The sequence below is a fragment of the Trifolium pratense genome, linkage group LG4, assembly GCF_020283565.1.
Source record: "Trifolium pratense cultivar HEN17-A07 linkage group LG4, ARS_RC_1.1, whole genome shotgun sequence".
Taxonomy (NCBI): domain Eukaryota; kingdom Viridiplantae; phylum Streptophyta; class Magnoliopsida; order Fabales; family Fabaceae; genus Trifolium; species Trifolium pratense.
The window spans coordinates 54,767,987-54,793,404 of record NC_060062.1 but is presented as its reverse complement, the minus strand read 5'-3'; the positions used below and the strand labels follow the sequence as shown (position 1 = coordinate 54,793,404).

Here is a 25,418-nt window from a genome sequence, read left to right as displayed (position 1 = left end):
CATCATCATCATAAATAAAGTATCAACAACATTGTGGCTTCTCTATTTCTTTGAGTCGCGATAATTCTTCTTCCACATCGATAACAGGTATTACTACTCTTCGTTTTCTTGTCTCGGATCACAGATTCAGACATATTCTTCTTTTTCTTCTACGCTCAGCTTTTTATCCGTTAATTGCCGTCATTTAAATTAGGGTTTCTCATCTTTTTTCATTTTGCCGTTCAATTTGTTAATTGCATCAGATATATATTTATTTATTTAAGATCTGTGAATTTAAGTTGATATTAGGGTTTCTTATATGATTTTTTGGGTTTTCAATTGTAGTTGTTGCTTTGTCACAATATGTATAACGGAATAGGGTTATAAACTCCAAGAGGGTCTGGTACCAATGGCTACATTCAGAGCAACAAGTTCTTCGTCATGCCGAGAACTTCCAAGGTTGCTGAGAATATGAAGGGCTTTGAAGGAGATCAGGGTACTGCTGGTGTTTCCAGAAAGGCTAACAAAGAGATTCTTGAGCATGATCGTAAGCGTCAGATTCAGCTCAAACTTGTTATTCTTGAAGACAAGTTAATTGATCAGGGTTATACTGATGCTAAGATCGCTGAGAAACTCGAGGAGGCTCACAATAGCTTGGAGGCTGCAGCTGACGAAAATGATTCTAATTTGGACAAGTGAGTTTTTGGATTTTAGATATTTGTGTATGAGTATGACATATGATTCCAATTGATGAATTTGTTGGTTCTGTCATTGCTTTACCAAAATTTTTGAAGTGTATTAATTGTTAATTGGTTTTTGTTGTGCATAGCTTTTTGTTTTTGATTATGGAGAAATTATTTTTATTGGTGTTATTGTTGTTGTAGGAGATTATATATATGATTATAACTATTTATTAAAGTTGAATAGTATGTGATCACGGTCATTTCGTGGTCAAATAATAATTTAAATAAAAAGTAATACAAGGCAGTTAACCTTGGTCGTCTCCGAAGACTCACAATCGGCTTATCTATATTAGAAACAATTCAAAAACTGTAAATTATGGGGGGGTTTGGTTTGTTAACAGAACGTAAGAAAAATGTGAAATTTAATTGATTTAAAACGATCAATTCATTGGCTTAGGTAACTCGTTCTTGATTCTATCATATGGTTCACAAAGAATAAATTCGTTATATGCTTATGTTCTGGTTGATTTATAAAACCGAATTAAACAAGCGTTACCAATTTTATACGAATTCCATTCAAACAAGCGTCAAATGCGTTCAACTAATCATAGGCAATAGTAAACAAGCGCTACTAATGACAGAATAATATCCTTACTGAATTCAATCAACACTTTTTGCTAAGCGCTCAAAGTTTATGTCAATTCCTATTCAATGTAATCTATGCAAGCGATAAACTAATTGAATAACACGGTGCGGATTGAATTAAAGTGATTAAGCATCATTAAATGGTCCCTTACAGTGCGTTTGGATGCTAAAATCGACAAAATAACCTAAGTATATGATAAAATCCTCATCCAAACACACTCTAAGGGACCATTTAACTAATTAAGCCATAAGTATATGATAAAATATCAAATCAAATATCATCATCATCGTAAATAAAGTATCAACAACATTGTGGCTTCTCTTTTTCTTTGAGTCGCGATAATTCTTCTTTCACATCGATAACAGGTATTACTACTCTTCGTTTTCTTGTCTCGGATCACAGATTCAGACATATTCTTCTTTTTCTTCTACGCTCAGCTTTTTATCCGTTAATTGCCGTCGTTTAAATTAAGCGTTACCAATTTTATACGAATTCCATTCAAACAAGCGTCAAATGCGTTCAACTAATCATAGGCAATAGTAAACAAGCGCTACTAATGACAGAATAATATCCTTACTGAATTCAATCAACACTTTTTGCTAAGCGCTCAAAGTTTATGTCAATTCCTATTCAATGTAATCTATGCAAGCGATAAACTAATTGAATAACACGGTGCGAATCGAATTAAAGTGATTAAGCATCATTAAATGGTCCCTTACAGTGCGTTTGGATGCTAAAATCGACAAAATAACCTAAGTATATGATAAAATCCTCATCCAAACACACTCTAAGGGACCATTTAACTAATTAAGCCATAAGTATATGATAAAATATCAAATCAAATATCATCATCATCATAAATAAAGTATCAACAACATTGTGGCTTCTCTATTTCTTTGAGTCGCGATAATTCTTCTTCCACATCGATAACAGGTATTACTACTCTTCGTTTTCTTGTCTCGGATCACAGATTCAGACATATTCTTCTTTTTCTTCTACGCTCAGCTTTTTATCCGTTAATCGCCGTCGTTTAAATTAGGGTTTCTCATCTTTTTTCATTTTGCCGTTCAATTTGTTAATTGCATCAGATATATATTTATTTATTTAAGATCTGTGAATTTAAGTTGATATTAGGGTTTCTTATATGATTTTTTGGGTTTTCAATTGCAGTTGTTGCTTTGTCACAATATGTATAACGGAATAGGGTTACAAACTCCAAGAGGGTCTGGTACCAATGGCTACATTCAGAGCAACAAGTTCTTCGTCAAGCCGAGAACTTCCAAGGTTGCTGAGAATATGAAGGGCTTTGAAGGAGATCAGGGTACTGCTGGTGTTTCCAGAAAGGCTAACAAAGAGATTCTTGAGCATGATCGTAAGCGTCAGATTCAGCTCAAACTTGTTATTCTTGAAGACAAGTTAATTGATCAGGGTTATACTGATGCTGAGATCGCTGAGAAACTCGAGGAGGCTCGCAATAGCTTGGAGGCTGCAGCTGACGAAAATGATTCTAATTTGGACAAGTGAGTTTTTGGATTTTAGATATTTGTGTATGAGTATGACATATGATTCCAATTGATGAATTTGTTGGTTCTGTCATTGCTTTACCAAAATTTTTGAAGTGTATTAATTGTTAATTGGTTTTTGTTGTGCATAGCTTTTTGTTTTTGATTATGGAGAAATTATTTTTATTGGTGTTATTGTTGTTGTAGGAGATTATATATATGATTATAATTATTAATTAAAGTTGAATAGTATGTGATCACGGTCGTTTCGTGGTCAAATAATAATTTAAATAAAAAGTAATACAAGGCAGTTAACCTTGGTCGTCTCCGAAGACTCACAATCGGCTTATCTATATTAGAAACAATTCAAAAACTGTAAATTATGGGGGGGTTTGGTTTGTTAACAGAACGTAAGAAAAAAGTGAAATTTAATTGATTTAAAACGATCAATTCATTGGCTTAGGTAACTCGTTCTTGATTCTATCATATGGTTCACAAAGAATAAATTCGTTATATGCTTATGTTCTGGTTGATTTATAAAACCGAATTAAACAAGCGTTACCAATTTTATACGAATTCCATTCAAACAAGCGTCAAATGCGTTCAACTAATCATAGGCAATAGTAAACAAGCGCTACTAATGACAGAATAATATCCTTACTGAATTCAATCAACACTTTTTGCTAAGCGCTCAAAGTTTATGTCAATTCCTATTCAATGTAATCTATGCAAGCGATAAACTAATTGAATAACACGGTGCGAATCGAATTAAAGTGATTAAGCATCATTAAATGGTCCCTTACAGTGCGTTTGGATGCTAAAATCGACAAAATAACCTAAGTATATGATAAAATCCTCATCCAAACACACTCTAAGGGACCATTTAACTAATTAAGCCATAAGTATATGATAAAATATCAAATCAAATATCATCATCATCATAAATAAAGTATCAACAACATTGTGGCTTCTCTATTTCTTTGAGTCGCGATAATTCTTCTTCCACATCGATAACAGGTATTACTACTCTTCGTTTTCTTGTCTCGGATCACAGATTCAGACATATTCTTCTTTTTCTTCTACGCTCAGCTTTTTATCCGTTAATTGCCGTCGTTTAAATTAAGCGTTACCAATTTTATACGAATTCCATTCAAACAAGCGTCAAATGCGTTCAACTAATCATAGGCAATAGTAAACAAGCGCTACTAATGACAGAATAATATCCTTACTGAATTCAATCAACACTTTTTGCTAAGCGCTCAAAGTTTATGTCAATTCCTATTCAATGTAATCTATGCAAGCGATAAACTAATTGAATAACACGGTGCGAATCGAATTAAAGTGATTAAGCATCATTAAATGGTCCCTTACAGTGCGTTTGGATGCTAAAATCGACAAAATAACCTAAGTATATGATAAAATCCTCATCCAAACACACTCTAAGGGACCATTTAACTAATTAAGCCATAAGTATATGATAAAATATCAAATCAAATATCATCATCATCATAAATAAAGTATCAACAACATTGTGGCTTCTCTATTTCTTTGAGTCGCGATAATTCTTCTTCCACATCGATAACAGGTATTACTACTCTTCGTTTTCTTGTCTCGGATCACAGATTCAGACATATTCTTCTTTTTCTTCTACGCTCAGCTTTTTATCCGTTAATTGCCGTCGTTTAAATTAAGCGTTACCAATTTTATACGAATTCCATTCAAACAAGCGTCAAATGCGTTCAACTAATCATAGGCAATAGTAAACAAGCGCTACTAATGACAGAATAATATCCTTACTGAATTCAATCAACACTTTTTGCTAACCGCTCAAAGTTTATGTCAATTCCTATTCAATGTAATCTATGCAAGCGATAAACTAATTGAATAACACGGTGCGAATCGAATTAAAGTGATTAAGCATCATTAAATGGTCCCTTACAGTGCGTTTGGATGCTAAAATCGACAAAATAACCTAAGTATATGATAAAATCCTCATCCAAACACACTCTAAGGGACCATTTAACTAATTAAGCCATAAGTATATGATAAAATATCAAATCAAATATCATCATCATCATAAATAAAGTATCAACAACATTGTGGCTTCTCTATTTCTTTGAGTCGCGATAATTCTTCTTCCACATCGATAACAGGTATTACTACTCTTCGTTTTCTTGTCTCGGATCACAGATTCAGACATATTCTTCTTTTTCTTCTACGCTCAGCTTTTTATCCGTTAATTGCCGTCGTTTAAATTAAGCGTTACCAATTTTATACGAATTCCATTCAAACAAGCGTCAAATGCGTTCAACTAATCATAGGCAATAGTAAACAAGCGCTACTAATGACAGAATAATATCCTTACTGAATTCAATCAACACTTTTTGCTAAGCGCTCAAAGTTTATGTCAATTCCTATTCAATGTAATCTATGCAAGCGATAAACTAATTGAATAACACGGTGCGAATCGAATTAAAGTGATTAAGCATCATTAAATGGTCCCTTACAGTGCGTTTGGATGCTAAAATCGACAAAATAACCTAAGTATATGATAAAATCCTCATCCAAACACACTCTAAGGGACCATTTAACTAATTAAGCCATAAGTATATGATAAAATATCAAATCAAATATCATCATCATCATAAATAAAGTATCAACAACATTGTGGCTTCTCTATTTCTTTGAGTCGCGATAATTCTTCTTCCACATCGATAACAGGTATTACTACTCTTCGTTTTCTTGTCTCGGATCACAGATTCAGACATATTCTTCTTTTTCTTCTACGCTCAGCTTTTTATCCGTTAATTGCCGTCGTTTAAATTAAGCGTTACCAATTTTATACGAATTCCATTCAAACAAGCGTCAAATGCGTTCAACTAATCATAGGCAATAGTAAACAAGCGCTACTAATGACAGAATAATATCCTTACTGAATTCAATCAACACTTTTTGCTAAGCGCTCAAAGTTTATGTCAATTCCTATTCAATGTAATCTATGCAAGCGATAAACTAATTGAATAACACGGTGCGAATCGAATTAAAGTGATTAAGCATCATTAAATGGTCCCTTACAGTGCGTTTGGATGCTAAAATCGACAAAATAACCTAAGTATATGATAAAATCCTCATCCAAACACACTCTAAGGGACCATTTAACTAATTAAGCCATAAGTATATGATAAAATATCAAATCAAATATCATCATCATCATAAATAAAGTATCAACAACATTGTGGCTTCTCTATTTCTTTGAGTCGCGATAATTCTTCTTCCACATCGATAACAGGTATTACTACTCTTCGTTTTCTTGTCTCGGATCACAGATTCAGACATATTCTTCTTTTTCTTCTACGCTCAGCTTTTTATCCGTTAATTGCCGTCGTTTAAATTAAGCGTTACCAATTTTATACGAATTCCATTCAAACAAGCGTCAAATGCGTTCAACTAATCATAGGCAATAGTAAACAAGCGCTACTAATGACAGAATAATATCCTTACTGAATTCAATCAACACTTTTTGCTAACCGCTCAAAGTTTATGTCAATTCCTATTCAATGTAATCTATGCAAGCGATAAACTAATTGAATAACACGGTGCGAATCGAATTAAAGTGATTAAGCATCATTAAATGGTCCCTTACAGTGCGTTTGGATGCTAAAATCGACAAAATAACCTAAGTATATGATAAAATCCTCATCCAAACACACTCTAAGGGACCATTTAACTAATTAAGCCATAAGTATATGATAAAATATCAAATCAAATATCATCATCATCATAAATAAAGTATCAACAACATTGTGGCTTCTCTATTTCTTTGAGTCGCGATAATTCTTCTTCCACATCGATAACAGGTATTACTACTCTTCGTTTTCTTGTCTCGGATCACAGATTCAGACATATTCTTCTTTTTCTTCTACGCTCAGCTTTTTATCCGTTAATTGCCGTCGTTTAAATTAAGCGTTACCAATTTTATACGAATTCCATTCAAACAAGCGTCAAATGCGTTCAACTAATCATAGGCAATAGTAAACAAGCGCTACTAATGACAGAATAATATCCTTACTGAATTCAATCAACACTTTTTGCTAAGCGCTCAAAGTTTATGTCAATTCCTATTCAATGTAATCTATGCAAGCGATAAACTAATTGAATAACACGGTGCGAATCGAATTAAAGTGATTAAGCATCATTAAATGGTCCCTTACAGTGCGTTTGGATGCTAAAATCGACAAAATAACCTAAGTATATGATAAAATCCTCATCCAAACACACTCTAAGGGACCATTTAACTAATTAAGCCATAAGTATATGATAAAATATCAAATCAAATATCATCATCATCATAAATAAAGTATCAACAACATTGTGGCTTCTCTATTTCTTTGAGTCGCGATAATTCTTCTTCCACATCGATAACAGGTATTACTACTCTTCGTTTTCTTGTCTCGGATCACAGATTCAGACATATTCTTCTTTTTCTTCTACGCTCAGCTTTTTATCCGTTAATTGCCGTCGTTTAAATTAAGCGTTACCAATTTTATACGAATTCCATTCAAACAAGCGTCAAATGCGTTCAACTAATCATAGGCAATAGTAAACAAGCGCTACTAATGACAGAATAATATCCTTACTGAATTCAATCAACACTTTTTGCTAAGCGCTCAAAGTTTATGTCAATTCCTATTCAATGTAATCTATGCAAGCGATAAACTAATTGAATAACACGGTGCGAATCGAATTAAAGTGATTAAGCATCATTAAATGGTCCCTTACAGTGCGTTTGGATGCTAAAATCGACAAAATAACCTAAGTATATGATAAAATCCTCATCCAAACACACTCTAAGGGACCATTTAACTAATTAAGCCATAAGTATATGATAAAATATCAAATCAAATATCATCATCATCATAAATAAAGTATCAACAACATTGTGGCTTCTCTATTTCTTTGAGTCGCGATAATTCTTCTTCCACATCGATAACAGGTATTACTACTCTTCGTTTTCTTGTCTCGGATCACAGATTCAGACATATTCTTCTTTTTCTTCTACGCTCAGCTTTTTATCCGTTAATTGCCGTCGTTTAAATTAAGCGTTACCAATTTTATACGAATTCCATTCAAACAAGCGTCAAATGCGTTCAACTAATCATAGGCAATAGTAAACAAGCGCTACTAATGACAGAATAATATCCTTACTGAATTCAATCAACACTTTTTGCTAAGCGCTCAAAGTTTATGTCAATTCCTATTCAATGTAATCTATGCAAGCGATAAACTAATTGAATAACACGGTGCGAATCGAATTAAAGTGATTAAGCATCATTAAATGGTCCCTTACAGTGCGTTTGGATGCTAAAATCGACAAAATAACCTAAGTATATGATAAAATCCTCATCCAAACACACTCTAAGGGACCATTTAACTAATTAAGCCATAAGTATATGATAAAATATCAAATCAAATATCATCATCATCATAAATAAAGTATCAACAACATTGTGGCTTCTCTATTTCTTTGAGTCGCGATAATTCTTCTTCCACATCGATAACAGGTATTACTACTCTTCGTTTTCTTGTCTCGGATCACAGATTCAGACATATTCTTCTTTTTCTTCTACGCTCAGCTTTTTATCCGTTAATTGCCGTCGTTTAAATTAAGCGTTACCAATTTTATACGAATTCCATTCAAACAAGCGTCAAATGCGTTCAACTAATCATAGGCAATAGTAAACAAGCGCTACTAATGACAGAATAATATCCTTACTGAATTCAATCAACACTTTTTGCTAACCGCTCAAAGTTTATGTCAATTCCTATTCAATGTAATCTATGCAAGCGATAAACTAATTGAATAACACGGTGCGAATCGAATTAAAGTGATTAAGCATCATTAAATGGTCCCTTACAGTGCGTTTGGATGCTAAAATCGACAAAATAACCTAAGTATATGATAAAATCCTCATCCAAACACACTCTAAGGGACCATTTAACTAATTAAGCCATAAGTATATGATAAAATATCAAATCAAATATCATCATCATCATAAATAAAGTATCAACAACATTGTGGCTTCTCTATTTCTTTGAGTCGCGATAATTCTTCTTCCACATCGATAACAGGTATTACTACTCTTCGTTTTCTTGTCTCGGATCACAGATTCAGACATATTCTTCTTTTTCTTCTACGCTCAGCTTTTTATCCGTTAATTGCCGTCGTTTAAATTAAGCGTTACCAATTTTATACGAATTCCATTCAAACAAGCGTCAAATGCGTTCAACTAATCATAGGCAATAGTAAACAAGCGCTACTAATGACAGAATAATATCCTTACTGAATTCAATCAACACTTTTTGCTAAGCGCTCAAAGTTTATGTCAATTCCTATTCAATGTAATCTATGCAAGCGATAAACTAATTGAATAACACGGTGCGAATCGAATTAAAGTGATTAAGCATCATTAAATGGTCCCTTACAGTGCGTTTGGATGCTAAAATCGACAAAATAACCTAAGTATATGATAAAATCCTCATCCAAACACACTCTAAGGGACCATTTAACTAATTAAGCCATAAGTATATGATAAAATATCAAATCAAATATCATCATCATCATAAATAAAGTATCAACAACATTGTGGCTTCTCTATTTCTTTGAGTCGCGATAATTCTTCTTCCACATCGATAACAGGTATTACTACTCTTCGTTTTCTTGTCTCGGATCACAGATTCAGACATATTCTTCTTTTTCTTCTACGCTCAGCTTTTTATCCGTTAATTGCCGTCGTTTAAATTAAGCGTTACCAATTTTATACGAATTCCATTCAAACAAGCGTCAAATGCGTTCAACTAATCATAGGCAATAGTAAACAAGCGCTACTAATGACAGAATAATATCCTTACTGAATTCAATCAACACTTTTTGCTAAGCGCTCAAAGTTTATGTCAATTCCTATTCAATGTAATCTATGCAAGCGATAAACTAATTGAATAACACGGTGCGAATCGAATTAAAGTGATTAAGCATCATTAAATGGTCCCTTACAGTGCGTTTGGATGCTAAAATCGACAAAATAACCTAAGTATATGATAAAATCCTCATCCAAACACACTCTAAGGGACCATTTAACTAATTAAGCCATAAGTATATGATAAAATATCAAATCAAATATCATCATCATCATAAATAAAGTATCAACAACATTGTGGCTTCTCTATTTCTTTGAGTCGCGATAATTCTTCTTCCACATCGATAACAGGTATTACTACTCTTCGTTTTCTTGTCTCGGATCACAGATTCAGACATATTCTTCTTTTTCTTCTACGCTCAGCTTTTTATCCGTTAATTGCCGTCGTTTAAATTAAGCGTTACCAATTTTATACGAATTCCATTCAAACAAGCGTCAAATGCGTTCAACTAATCATAGGCAATAGTAAACAAGCGCTACTAATGACAGAATAATATCCTTACTGAATTCAATCAACACTTTTTGCTAAGCGCTCAAAGTTTATGTCAATTCCTATTCAATGTAATCTATGCAAGCGATAAACTAATTGAATAACACGGTGCGAATCGAATTAAAGTGATTAAGCATCATTAAATGGTCCCTTACAGTGCGTTTGGATGCTAAAATCGACAAAATAACCTAAGTATATGATAAAATCCTCATCCAAACACACTCTAAGGGACCATTTAACTAATTAAGCCATAAGTATATGATAAAATATCAAATCAAATATCATCATCATCATAAATAAAGTATCAACAACATTGTGGCTTCTCTATTTCTTTGAGTCGCGATAATTCTTCTTCCACATCGATAACAGGTATTACTACTCTTCGTTTTCTTGTCTCGGATCACAGATTCAGACATATTCTTCTTTTTCTTCTACGCTCAGCTTTTTATCCGTTAATTGCCGTCGTTTAAATTAAGCGTTACCAATTTTATACGAATTCCATTCAAACAAGCGTCAAATGCGTTCAACTAATCATAGGCAATAGTAAACAAGCGCTACTAATGACAGAATAATATCCTTACTGAATTCAATCAACACTTTTTGCTAACCGCTCAAAGTTTATGTCAATTCCTATTCAATGTAATCTATGCAAGCGATAAACTAATTGAATAACACGGTGCGAATCGAATTAAAGTGATTAAGCATCATTAAATGGTCCCTTACAGTGCGTTTGGATGCTAAAATCGACAAAATAACCTAAGTATATGATAAAATCCTCATCCAAACACACTCTAAGGGACCATTTAACTAATTAAGCCATAAGTATATGATAAAATATCAAATCAAATATCATCATCATCATAAATAAAGTATCAACAACATTGTGGCTTCTCTATTTCTTTGAGTCGCGATAATTCTTCTTCCACATCGATAACAGGTATTACTACTCTTCGTTTTCTTGTCTCGGATCACAGATTCAGACATATTCTTCTTTTTCTTCTACGCTCAGCTTTTTATCCGTTAATTGCCGTCGTTTAAATTAAGCGTTACCAATTTTATACGAATTCCATTCAAACAAGCGTCAAATGCGTTCAACTAATCATAGGCAATAGTAAACAAGCGCTACTAATGACAGAATAATATCCTTACTGAATTCAATCAACACTTTTTGCTAAGCGCTCAAAGTTTATGTCAATTCCTATTCAATGTAATCTATGCAAGCGATAAACTAATTGAATAACACGGTGCGAATCGAATTAAAGTGATTAAGCATCATTAAATGGTCCCTTACAGTGCGTTTGGATGCTAAAATCGACAAAATAACCTAAGTATATGATAAAATCCTCATCCAAACACACTCTAAGGGACCATTTAACTAATTAAGCCATAAGTATATGATAAAATATCAAATCAAATATCATCATCATCATAAATAAAGTATCAACAACATTGTGGCTTCTCTATTTCTTTGAGTCGCGATAATTCTTCTTCCACATCGATAACAGGTATTACTACTCTTCGTTTTCTTGTCTCGGATCACAGATTCAGACATATTCTTCTTTTTCTTCTACGCTCAGCTTTTTATCCGTTAATTGCCGTCGTTTAAATTAAGCGTTACCAATTTTATACGAATTCCATTCAAACAAGCGTCAAATGCGTTCAACTAATCATAGGCAATAGTAAACAAGCGCTACTAATGACAGAATAATATCCTTACTGAATTCAATCAACACTTTTTGCTAAGCGCTCAAAGTTTATGTCAATTCCTATTCAATGTAATCTATGCAAGCGATAAACTAATTGAATAACACGGTGCGAATCGAATTAAAGTGATTAAGCATCATTAAATGGTCCCTTACAGTGCGTTTGGATGCTAAAATCGACAAAATAACCTAAGTATATGATAAAATCCTCATCCAAACACACTCTAAGGGACCATTTAACTAATTAAGCCATAAGTATATGATAAAATATCAAATCAAATATCATCATCATCATAAATAAAGTATCAACAACATTGTGGCTTCTCTATTTCTTTGAGTCGCGATAATTCTTCTTCCACATCGATAACAGGTATTACTACTCTTCGTTTTCTTGTCTCGGATCACAGATTCAGACATATTCTTCTTTTTCTTCTACGCTCAGCTTTTTATCCGTTAATTGCCGTCGTTTAAATTAAGCGTTACCAATTTTATACGAATTCCATTCAAACAAGCGTCAAATGCGTTCAACTAATCATAGGCAATAGTAAACAAGCGCTACTAATGACAGAATAATATCCTTACTGAATTCAATCAACACTTTTTGCTAAGCGCTCAAAGTTTATGTCAATTCCTATTCAATGTAATCTATGCAAGCGATAAACTAATTGAATAACACGGTGCGAATCGAATTAAAGTGATTAAGCATCATTAAATGGTCCCTTACAGTGCGTTTGGATGCTAAAATCGACAAAATAACCTAAGTATATGATAAAATCCTCATCCAAACACACTCTAAGGGACCATTTAACTAATTAAGCCATAAGTATATGATAAAATATCAAATCAAATATCATCATCATCATAAATAAAGTATCAACAACATTGTGGCTTCTCTATTTCTTTGAGTCGCGATAATTCTTCTTCCACATCGATAACAGGTATTACTACTCTTCGTTTTCTTGTCTCGGATCACAGATTCAGACATATTCTTCTTTTTCTTCTACGCTCAGCTTTTTATCCGTTAATTGCCGTCGTTTAAATTAAGCGTTACCAATTTTATACGAATTCCATTCAAACAAGCGTCAAATGCGTTCAACTAATCATAGGCAATAGTAAACAAGCGCTACTAATGACAGAATAATATCCTTACTGAATTCAATCAACACTTTTTGCTAAGCGCTCAAAGTTTATGTCAATTCCTATTCAATGTAATCTATGCAAGCGATAAACTAATTGAATAACACGGTGCGAATCGAATTAAAGTGATTAAGCATCATTAAATGGTCCCTTACAGTGCGTTTGGATGCTAAAATCGACAAAATAACCTAAGTATATGATAAAATCCTCATCCAAACACACTCTAAGGGACCATTTAACTAATTAAGCCATAAGTATATGATAAAATATCAAATCAAATATCATCATCATCATAAATAAAGTATCAACAACATTGTGGCTTCTCTATTTCTTTGAGTCGCGATAATTCTTCTTCCACATCGATAACAGGTATTACTACTCTTCGTTTTCTTGTCTCGGATCACAGATTCAGACATATTCTTCTTTTTCTTCTACGCTCAGCTTTTTATCCGTTAATTGCCGTCGTTTAAATTAAGCGTTACCAATTTTATACGAATTCCATTCAAACAAGCGTCAAATGCGTTCAACTAATCATAGGCAATAGTAAACAAGCGCTACTAATGACAGAATAATATCCTTACTGAATTCAATCAACACTTTTTGCTAAGCGCTCAAAGTTTATGTCAATTCCTATTCAATGTAATCTATGCAAGCGATAAACTAATTGAATAACACGGTGCGAATCGAATTAAAGTGATTAAGCATCATTAAATGGTCCCTTACAGTGCGTTTGGATGCTAAAATCGACAAAATAACCTAAGTATATGATAAAATCCTCATCCAAACACACTCTAAGGGACCATTTAACTAATTAAGCCATAAGTATATGATAAAATATCAAATCAAATATCATCATCATCATAAATAAAGTATCAACAACATTGTGGCTTCTCTATTTCTTTGAGTCGCGATAATTCTTCTTCCACATCGATAACAGGTATTACTACTCTTCGTTTTCTTGTCTCGGATCACAGATTCAGACATATTCTTCTTTTTCTTCTACGCTCAGCTTTTTATCCGTTAATTGCCGTCGTTTAAATTAAGCGTTACCAATTTTATACGAATTCCATTCAAACAAGCGTCAAATGCGTTCAACTAATCATAGGCAATAGTAAACAAGCGCTACTAATGACAGAATAATATCCTTACTGAATTCAATCAACACTTTTTGCTAAGCGCTCAAAGTTTATGTCAATTCCTATTCAATGTAATCTATGCAAGCGATAAACTAATTGAATAACACGGTGCGAATCGAATTAAAGTGATTAAGCATCATTAAATGGTCCCTTACAGTGCGTTTGGATGCTAAAATCGACAAAATAACCTAAGTATATGATAAAATCCTCATCCAAACACACTCTAAGGGACCATTTAACTAATTAAGCCATAAGTATATGATAAAATATCAAATCAAATATCATCATCATCATAAATAAAGTATCAACAACATTGTGGCTTCTCTATTTCTTTGAGTCGCGATAATTCTTCTTCCACATCGATAACAGGTATTACTACTCTTCGTTTTCTTGTCTCGGATCACAGATTCAGACATATTCTTCTTTTTCTTCTACGCTCAGCTTTTTATCCGTTAATTGCCGTCGTTTAAATTAAGCGTTACCAATTTTATACGAATTCCATTCAAACAAGCGTCAAATGCGTTCAACTAATCATAGGCAATAGTAAACAAGCGCTACTAATGACAGAATAATATCCTTACTGAATTCAATCAACACTTTTTGCTAAGCGCTCAAAGTTTATGTCAATTCCTATTCAATGTAATCTATGCAAGCGATAAACTAATTGAATAACACGGTGCGAATCGAATTAAAGTGATTAAGCATCATTAAATGGTCCCTTACAGTGCGTTTGGATGCTAAAATCGACAAAATAACCTAAGTATATGATAAAATCCTCATCCAAACACACTCTAAGGGACCATTTAACTAATTAAGCCATAAGTATATGATAAAATATCAAATCAAATATCATCATCATCATAAATAAAGTATCAACAACATTGTGGCTTCTCTATTTCTTTGAGTCGCGATAATTCTTCTTCCACATCGATAACAGGTATTACTACTCTTCGTTTTCTTGTCTCGGATCACAGATTCAGACATATTCTTCTTTTTCTTCTACGCTCAGCTTTTTATCCGTTAATTGCCGTCGTTTAAATTAAGCGTTACCAATTTTATACGAATTCCATTCAAACAAGCGTCAAATGCGTTCAACTAATCATAGGCAATAGTAAACAAGCGCTACTAATGACAGAATAATATCCTTACTGAATTCAATCAACACTTTTTGCTAAGCGCTCAAAGTTTATGTCAATTCCTATTCAATGTAATCTATGCAAGCGATAAACTAATTGAATAACACGGTGCGAATCGAATTAAAGTGATTAAGCATCATTAAATGGTCCCTTACAGTGCGTTTGGATGCTAAAATCGACAAAATAACCTAAGTATATGATAAAATCCTCATCCAAACACACTCTAAGGGACCATTTAACTAATTAAGCCATAAGTATATGATAAAATATCAAATCAAATATCATCATCATCATAAATAAAGTATCAACAACATTGTGGCTTCTCTATTTCTTTGAGTCGCGATAATTCTTCTTCCACATCGATAACAGGTATTACTACTCTTCGTTTTCTTGTCTCGGATCACAGATTCAGACATATTCTTCTTTTTCTTCTACGCTCAGCTTTTTATCCGTTAATTGCCGTCGTTTAAATTAAGCGTTACCAATTTTATACGAATTCCATTCAAACAAGCGTCAAATGCGTTCAACTAATCATAGGCAATAGTAAACAAGCGCTACTAATGACAGAATAATATCCTTACTGAATTCAATCAACACTTTTTGCTAAGCGCTCAAAGTTTATGTCAATTCCTATTCAATGTAATCTATGCAAGCGATAAACTAATTGAATAACACGGTGCGAATCGAATTAAAGTGATTAAGCATCATTAAATGGTCCCTTACAGTGCGTTTGGATGCTAAAATCGACAAAATAACCTAAGTATATGATAAAATCCTCATCCAAACACACTCTAAGGGACCATTTAACTAATTAAGCCATAAGTATATGATAAAATATCAAATCAAATATCATCATCATCATAAATAAAGTATCAACAACATTGTGGCTTCTCTATTTCTTTGAGTCGCGATAATTCTTCTTCCACATCGATAACAGGTATTACTACTCTTCGTTTTCTTGTCTCGGATCACAGATTCAGACATATTCTTCTTTTTCTTCTACGCTCAGCTTTTTATCCGTTAATTGCCGTCGTTTAAATTAAGCGTTACCAATTTTATACGAATTCCATTCAAACAAGCGTCAAATGCGTTCAACTAATCATAGGCAATAGTAAACAAGCGCTACTAATGACAGAATAATATCCTTACTGAATTCAATCAACACTTTTTGCTAAGCGCTCAAAGTTTATGTCAATTCCTATTCAATGTAATCTATGCAAGCGATAAACTAATTGAATAACACGGTGCGAATCGAATTAAAGTGATTAAGCATCATTAAATGGTCCCTTACAGTGCGTTTGGATGCTAAAATCGACAAAATAACCTAAGTATATGATAAAATCCTCATCCAAACACACTCTAAGGGACCATTTAACTAATTAAGCCATAAGTATATGATAAAATATCAAATCAAATATCATCATCATCATAAATAAAGTATCAACAACATTGTGGCTTCTCTATTTCTTTGAGTCGCGATAATTCTTCTTCCACATCGATAACAGGTATTACTACTCTTCGTTTTCTTGTCTCGGATCACAGATTCAGACATATTCTTCTTTTTCTTCTACGCTCAGCTTTTTATCCGTTAATTGCCGTCGTTTAAATTAAGCGTTACCAATTTTATACGAATTCCATTCAAACAAGCGTCAAATGCGTTCAACTAATCATAGGCAATAGTAAACAAGCGCTACTAATGACAGAATAATATCCTTACTGAATTCAATCAACACTTTTTGCTAAGCGCTCAAAGTTTATGTCAATTCCTATTCAATGTAATCTATGCAAGCGATAAACTAATTGAATAACACGGTGCGAATCGAATTAAAGTGATTAAGCATCATTAAATGGTCCCTTACAGTGCGTTTGGATGCTAAAATCGACAAAATAACCTAAGTATATGATAAAATCCTCATCCAAACACACTCTAAGGGACCATTTAACTAATTAAGCCATAAGTATATGATAAAATATCAAATCAAATATCATCATCATCATAAATAAAGTATCAACAACATTGTGGCTTCTCTATTTCTTTGAGTCGCGATAATTCTTCTTCCACATCGATAACAGGTATTACTACTCTTCGTTTTCTTGTCTCGGATCACAGATTCAGACATATTCTTCTTTTTCTTCTACGCTCAGCTTTTTATCCGTTAATTGCCGTCGTTTAAATTAAGCGTTACCAATTTTATACGAATTCCATTCAAACAAGCGTCAAATGCGTTCAACTAATCATAGGCAATAGTAAACAAGCGCTACTAATGACAGAATAATATCCTTACTGAATTCAATCAACACTTTTTGCTAACCGCTCAAAGTTTATGTCAATTCCTATTCAATGTAATCTATGCAAGCGATAAACTAATTGAATAACACGGTGCGAATCGAATTAAAGTGATTAAGCATCATTAAATGGTCCCTTACAGTGCGTTTGGATGCTAAAATCGACAAAATAACCTAAGTATATGATAAAATCCTCATCCAAACACACTCTAAGGGACCATTTAACTAATTAAGCCATAAGTATATGATAAAATATCAAATCAAATATCATCATCATCATAAATAAAGTATCAACAACATTGTGGCTTCTCTATTTCTTTGAGTCGCGATAATTCTTCTTCCACATCGATAACAGGTATTACTACTCTTCGTTTTCTTGTCTCGGATCACAGATTCAGACATATTCTTCTTTTTCTTCTACGCTCAGCTTTTTATCCGTTAATTGCCGTCGTTTAAATTAAGCGTTACCAATTTTATACGAATTCCATTCAAACAAGCGTCAAATGCGTTCAACTAATCATAGGCAATAGTAAACAAGCGCTACTAATGACAGAATAATATCCTTACTGAATTCAATCAACACTTTTTGCTAACCGCTCAAAGTTTATGTCAATTCCTATTCAATGTAATCTATGCAAGCGATAAACTAATTGAATAACACGGTGCGAATCGAATTAAAGTGATTAAGCATCATTAAATGGTCCCTTACAGTGCGTTTGGATGCTAAAATCGACAAAATAACCTAAGTATATGATAAAATCCTCATCCAAACACACTCTAAGGGACCATTTAACTAATTAAGCCATAAGTATATGATAAAATATCAAATCAAATATCATCATCATCATAAATAAAGTATCAACAACATTGTGGCTTCTCTATTTCTTTGAGTCGCGATAATTCTTCTTCCACATCGATAACAGGTATTACTACTCTTCGTTTTCTTGTCTCGGATCACAGATTCAGACATATTCTTCTTTTTCTTCTACGCTCAGCTTTTTATCCGTTAATTGCCGTCGTTTAAATTAAGCGTTACCAATTTTATACGAATTCCATTCAAACAAGCGTCAAATGCGTTCAACTAATCATAGGCAATAGTAAACAAGCGCTACTAATGACAGAATAATATCCTTACTGAATTCAATCAACACTTTTTGCTAAGCGCTCAAAGTTTATGTCAATTCCTATTCAATGTAATCTATGCAAGCGATAAACTAATTGAATAACACGGTGCGAATCGAATTAAAGTGATTAAGCATCATTAAATGGTCCCTTACAGTGCGTTTGGATGCTAAAATCGACAAAATAACCTAAGTATATGATAAAATCCTCATCCAAACACACTCTAAGGGACCATTTAACTAATTAAGCCATAAGTATATGATAAAATATCAAATCAAATATCATCATCATCATAAATAAAGTATCAACAACATTGTGGCTTCTCTATTTCTTTGAGTCGCGATAATTCTTCTTCCACATCGATAACAGGTATTACTACTCTTCATTTTCTTGTCTCGGATCACAGATTCAGACATATTCTTCTTTTTCTTCTACGCTCAGCTTTTTATCCGTTAATTGCCGTCGTTTAAATTAGGGTTTCTCATCTTTTTTCATTTTGCCGTTCAATTTGTTAATTGCATCAGATATATATTTATTTATTTAAGATCTGTGAATTTAAGTTGATATTAGGGTTTCTTATATGATTTTTTGGGTTTTCAATTACAGTTGTTGCTTTGTCACAATATGTATAACGGAATAGGGTTACAAACTCCAAGAGGGTCTGGTACCAATGGCTACATTCAGAGCAACAAGTTCTTCGTCAAGCCGAGAACTTCCAAGGTTGCTGAGAATATGAAGGGCTTTGAAGGAGATCAGGGTACTGCTGGTGTTTCCAGAAAGGCTAACAAAGAGATTCTTGAGCATGATCGTAAGCGTCAGATTCAGCTCAAACTTGTTATTCTTGAAGACAAGTTAATTGATCAGGGTTATACTGATGCTGAGATCGCTGAGAAACTCGAGGAGGCTCGCAATAGCTTGGAGGCTGCAGCTGACGAAAATGATTCTAATTTGGACAAGTGAGTTTTTGGATTCTAGATATTTGTGTATGAGTATGACATATGATTCCAATTGATGAATTTGTTGGTTCTGTCATTGCTTTACCAAAATTTTTGAAGTGTATTAATTGTTAATTGGTTTTTGTTGTGCATAGCTTTTTGTTTTTGATTATGGAGAAATTATTTTTATTGGTGTTATTGTTGTTGTAGGAGATTATATATATGATTATAATTATTAATTAAAGTTGAATAGTATGTGATCACGGTCGTTTCGTGGTCAAATAATAATTTAAATAAAAAGTAATACAAGGCAGTTAACCTTGGTCGTCTCCGAAGACTCACAATCGGCTTATCTATATTAGAAACAATTCAAAAACTGTAAATTATGGAGGGGTTTGGTTTGTTAACAGAACGTAAGAAAAATGTGAAATTTAATTGATTTAAAACGATCAATTCATTGGCTTAGGTAACTCGTTCTTGATTCTATCATATGGTTCACAAAGAATAAATTCGTTATATGCTTATGTTCTGGTTGATTTATAAAACCGAATTAAACAAGCGTTACCAATTTTATACGAATTCCATTCAAACAAGCGTCAAATGCGTTCAACTAATCATAGGCAATAGTAAACAAGCGCTACTAATGACAGAATAATATCCTTACTGAATTCAATCAACACTTTTTGCTAAGCGCTCAAAGTTTATGTCAATTCCTATTCAATGTAATCTATGCAAGCGATAAACTAATTGAATAACACGGTGCGAATCGAATTAAAGTGATTAAGCATCATTAAATGGTCCCTTACAGTGCGTTTGGATGCTAAAATCGACAAAATAACCTAAGTATATGATAAAATCCTCATCCAAACACACTCTAAGGGACCATTTAACTAATTAAGCCATAAGTATATGATAAAATATCAAATCAAATATCATCATCATCATAAATAAAGTATCAACAACATTGTGGCTTCTCTATTTCTTTGAGTCGCGATAATTCTTCTTCCACATCGATAACAGGTATTACTACTCTTCGTTTTCTTGTCTCGGATCACAGATTCAGACATATTCTTCTTTTTCTTCTACGCTCAGCTTTTTATCCGTTAATTGCCGTCGTTTAAATTAAGCGTTACCAATTTTATACGAATTCCATTCAAACAAGCGTCAAATGCGTTCAACTAATCATAGGCAATAGTAAACAAGCGCTACTAATGACAGAATAATATCCTTACTGAATTCAATCAACACTTTTTGCTAAGCGCTCAAAGTTTATGTCAATTCCTATTCAATGTAATCTATGCAAGCGATAAACTAATTGAATAACACGGTGCGAATCGAATTAAAGTGATTAAGCATCATTAAATGGTCCCTTACAGTGCGTTTGGATGCTAAAATCGACAAAATAACCTAAGTATATGATAAAATCCTCATCCAAACACACTCTAAGGGACCATTTAACTAATTAAGCCATAAGTATATGATAAAATATCAAATCAAATATCATCATCATCATAAATAAAGTATCAACAACATTGTGGCTTCTCTATTTCTTTGAGTCGCGATAATTCTTCTTCCACATCGATAACAAGTATTACTACTCTTCGTTTTCTTGTCTCGGATCACAGATTCAGACATATTCTTCTTTTTCTTCTACGCTCAGCTTTTTATCCGTTAATTGCCGTCGTTTAAATTAGGGTTTCTCATCTTTTTTCATTTTGCCGTTCAATTTGTTAATTGCATCAGATATATATTTATTTATTTAAGATCTGTGAATTTAAGTTGATATTAGGGTTTCTTATATGATTTTTTGGGTTTTCAATTACAGTTGTTGCTTTGTCACAATATGTATAACGGAATAGGGTTACAAACTCCAAGAGGGTCTGGTACCAATGGCTACATTCAGAGCAACAAGTTCTTCGTCAAGCCGAGAACTTCCAAGGTTGCTGAGAATATGAAGGGCTTTGAAGGAGATCAGGGTACTGCTGGTGTTTCCAGAAAGGCTAACAAAGAGATTCTTGAGCATGATCGTAAGCGTCAGATTCAGCTCAAACTTGTTATTCTTGAAGACAAGTTAATTGATCAGGGTTATACTGATGCTGAGATCGCTGAGAAACTCGAGGAGGCTCGCAATAGCTTGGAGGCTGCAGCTGACGAAAATGATTCTAATATGGACAAGTGAGTTTTTGGATTCTAGATATTTGTGTATGAGTATGACATATGATTCCAATTGATGAATTTGTTGGTTCTGTCATTGCTTTACCAAAATTTTTGAAGTGTATTAATTGTTAATTGGTTTTTGTTGTGCATAGCTTTTTGTTTTTGATTATGGAGAAATTATTTTTATTGGTGTTATTGTTGTTGTAGGAGATTATATATATGATTATAATTATTAATTAAAGTTGAATAGTATGTGATCACGGTCGTTTCGTGGTCAAATAATAATTTAAATAAAAAGTAATACAAGGCAGTTAACCTTGGTCGTCTCCGAAGACTCACAATCGGCTTATCTATATTAGAAACAATTCAAAAACTGTAAATTATGGAGGGGTTTGGTTTGTTAACAGAACGTAAGAAAAATGTGAAATTTAATTGATTTAAAACGATCAATTCATTGGCTTAGGTAACTCGTTCTTGATTCTATCATATGGTTCACAAAGAATAAATTCGTTATATGCTTATGTTCTGGTTGATTTATAAAACCGAATTAAACAAGCGTTACCAATTTTATACGAATTCCATTCAAACAAGCGTCAAATGCGTTCAACTAATCATAGGCAATAGTAAACAAGCGCTACTAATGACAGAATAATATCCTTACTGAATTCAATCAACACTTTTTGCTAAGCGCTCAAAGTTTATGTCAATTCCTATTCAACGTAATCTATGCAAGCGATAAACTAATTGAATAACACGGTGCGAATCGAATTAAAGTGATTAAGCATCATTAAATGGTCCCTTACAGTGCGTTTGGATGCTAAAATCGACAAAATAACCTAAGTATATGATAAAATCCTCATCCAAACACACTCTAAGGGACCATTTAACTAATTAAGCCATAAGTATATGATAAAATATCAAATCAAATATCATCATCATCATAAATAAAGTATCAACAACATTGTGGCTTCTCTATTTCTTTGAGTCGCGATAATTCTTCTTCCACATCGATAACAGGTATTACTACTCTTCGTTTTCTTGTCTCGGATCACAGATTCAGACATATTCTTCTTTTTCTTCTACGCTCAGCTTTTTATCCGTTAATTGCCGTCGTTTAAATTAAGCGTTACCAATTTTATACGAATTCCATTCAAACAAGCGTCAAATGCGTTCAACTAATCATAGGCAATAGTAAACAAGCGCTACTAATGACAGAATAATATCCTTACTGAATTCAATCAACACTTTTTGCTAAGCGCTCAAAGTTTATGTCAATTCCTATTCAATGTAATCTATGCAAGCGATAAACTAATTGAATAACACGGTGCGAATCGAATTAAAGTGATTAAGCATCATTAAATGGTCCCTTACAGTGCGTTTGGATGCTAAAATCGACAAAATAACCTAAGTATATGATAAAATCCTCATCCAAACACACTCTAAGGGACCATTTAACTAATTAAGCCATAAGTATATGATAAAATATCAAATCAAATATCATCATCATCATCATAAATAAAGTATCAACAACATTGTGGCTTCTCTATTTCTTTGAGTCGCGATAATTCTTCTTCCACATCGATAACAGGTATTACTACTCTTCGTTTTCTTGTCTCGGATCACAGATTCAGACATATTCTTCTTTTTCTTCTACGCTCAGCTTTTTATCCGTTAATTGCCGTCGTTTAAATTAAGCGTTACCAATTTTATACGAATTCCATTCAAACAAGCGTCAAATGCGTTCAACTAATCATAGGCAATAGTAAACAAGCGCTACTAATGACAGAATAATATCCTTACTGAATTCAATCAACACTTTTTGCTAACCGCTCAAAGTTTATGTCAATTCCTATTCAATGTAATCTATGCAAGCGATAAACTAATTGAATAACACGGTGCGAATCGAATTAAAGTGATTAAGCATCATTAAATGGTCCCTTACAGTGCGTTTGGATGCTAAAATCGACAAAATAACCTAAGTATATGATAAAATCCTCATCCAAACACACTCTAAGGGACCATTTAACTAATTAAGCCATAAGTATATGATAAAATATCAAATCAAATATCATCATCATCATAAATAAAGTATCAACAACATTGTGGCTTCTCTATTTCTTTGAGTCGCGATAATTCTTCTTCCACATCGATAACAGGTATTACTACTCTTCGTTTTCTTGTCTCGGATCACAGATTCAGACATATTCTTCTTTTTCTTCTACGCTCAGCTTTTTATCCGTTAATTGCCGTCGTTTAAATTAAGCGTTACCAATTTTATACGAATTCCATTCAAACAAGCGTCAAATGCGTTCAACTAATCATAGGCAATAGTAAACAAGCGCTACTAATGACAGAATAATATCCTTACTGAATTCAATCAACACTTTTTGCTAAGCGCTCAAAGTTTATGTCAATTCCTATTCAATGTAATCTATGCAAGCGATAAACTAATTGAATAACACGGTGCGAATCGAATTAAAGTGATTAAGCATCATTAAATGGTCCCTTACAGTGCGTTTGGATGCTAAAATCGACAAAATAACCTAAGTATATGATAAAATCCTCATCCAAACACACTCTAAGGGACCATTTAACTAATTAAGCCATAAGTATATGATAAAATATCAAATCAAATATCATCATCATCATAAATAAAGTATCAACAACATTGTGGCTTCTCTATTTCTTTGAGTCGCGATAATTCTTCTTCCACATCGATAACAGGTATTACTACTCTTCATTTTCTTGTCTCGGATCACAGATTTAGACATATTCTTCTTTTTCTTCTACGCTCAGCTTTTTATCCGTTAATTGCCGTCGTTTAAATTAGGGTTTCTCATCTTTTTTCATTTTGCCGTTCAATTTGTTAATTGCATCAGATATATATTTATTTATTTAAGATCTGTGAATTTAAGTTGATATTAGGGTTTCTTATATGATTTTTTGGGTTTTCAATTACAGTTGTTGCTTTGTCACAATATGTATAACGGAATAGGGTTACAAACTCCAAGAGGGTCTGGTACCAATGGCTACATTCAGAGCAACAAGTTCTTCGTCAAGCCGAGAACTTCCAAGGTTGCTGAGAATATGAAGGGCTTTGAAGGAGATCAGGGTACTGCTGGTGTTTCCAGAAAGGCTAACAAAGAGATTCTTGAGCATGATCGTAAGCGTCAGATTCAGCTCAAACTTGTTATTCTTGAAGACAAGTTAATTGATCAGGGTTATACTGATGCTGAGATCGCTGAGAAACTCGAGGAGGCTCGCAATAGCTTGGAGGCTGCAGCTGACGAAAATGATTCTAATTTGGACAAGTGAGTTTTTGGATTCTAGATATTTGTGTATGAGTATGACATATGATTCCAATTGATGAATTTGTTGGTTCTGTCATTGCTTTACCAAAATTTTTGAAGTGTATTAATTGTTAATTGGTTTTTGTTGTGCATAGCTTTTTGTTTTTGATTATGGAGAAATTATTTTTATTGGTGTTATTGTTGTTGTAGGAGATTATATATATGATTATAATTATTAATTA

At 33.1% G+C, this 25,418-nt stretch overlaps 4 protein-coding genes across 4 annotated transcripts; all 4 read left to right on the top strand.

Moving 5' to 3' along the window:
• Positions 1-2,180: 2,180 nt before the first annotated feature.
• LOC123923657 (pre-mRNA-splicing factor cwc-21-like) lies at positions 2,181-2,969 on the top strand. Its single transcript, XM_045976355.1, has 2 exons — positions 2,181-2,241; positions 2,479-2,969. The coding sequence occupies exon 2, from the start codon at positions 2,497-2,499 to the stop codon at positions 2,830-2,832; it is 336 nt and encodes a 111-aa protein (XP_045832311.1). The 5' UTR covers positions 2,181-2,241; positions 2,479-2,496; the 3' UTR covers positions 2,833-2,969.
• Positions 2,970-17,398: 14,429 nt separating this feature from the next.
• LOC123923786 (pre-mRNA-splicing factor cwc-21-like) lies at positions 17,399-19,759 on the top strand. The gene is made up of 2 exons (XM_045976519.1): positions 17,399-17,459; positions 19,401-19,759. The coding sequence occupies exon 2, from the start codon at positions 19,419-19,421 to the stop codon at positions 19,752-19,754; it is 336 nt and encodes a 111-aa protein (XP_045832475.1). The 5' UTR covers positions 17,399-17,459; positions 19,401-19,418; the 3' UTR covers positions 19,755-19,759.
• Positions 19,760-20,688: 929 nt separating this feature from the next.
• LOC123922943 (pre-mRNA-splicing factor cwc-21-like) lies at positions 20,689-21,908 on the top strand. The gene is made up of 2 exons (XM_045975600.1): positions 20,689-20,749; positions 21,555-21,908. Exon 2 carries the CDS (start codon positions 21,573-21,575, stop codon positions 21,906-21,908), a length of 336 nt encoding a protein of 111 aa, XP_045831556.1. The 5' UTR covers positions 20,689-20,749; positions 21,555-21,572.
• A 934-nt stretch (positions 21,909-22,842) lies between these two features.
• LOC123923787 (pre-mRNA-splicing factor cwc-21-like) lies at positions 22,843-25,206 on the top strand. The gene is made up of 2 exons (XM_045976520.1): positions 22,843-22,903; positions 24,848-25,206. Exon 2 carries the CDS (start codon positions 24,866-24,868, stop codon positions 25,199-25,201), a length of 336 nt encoding a protein of 111 aa, XP_045832476.1. The 5' UTR covers positions 22,843-22,903; positions 24,848-24,865; the 3' UTR covers positions 25,202-25,206.
• Positions 25,207-25,418: the final 212 nt, after the last annotated feature.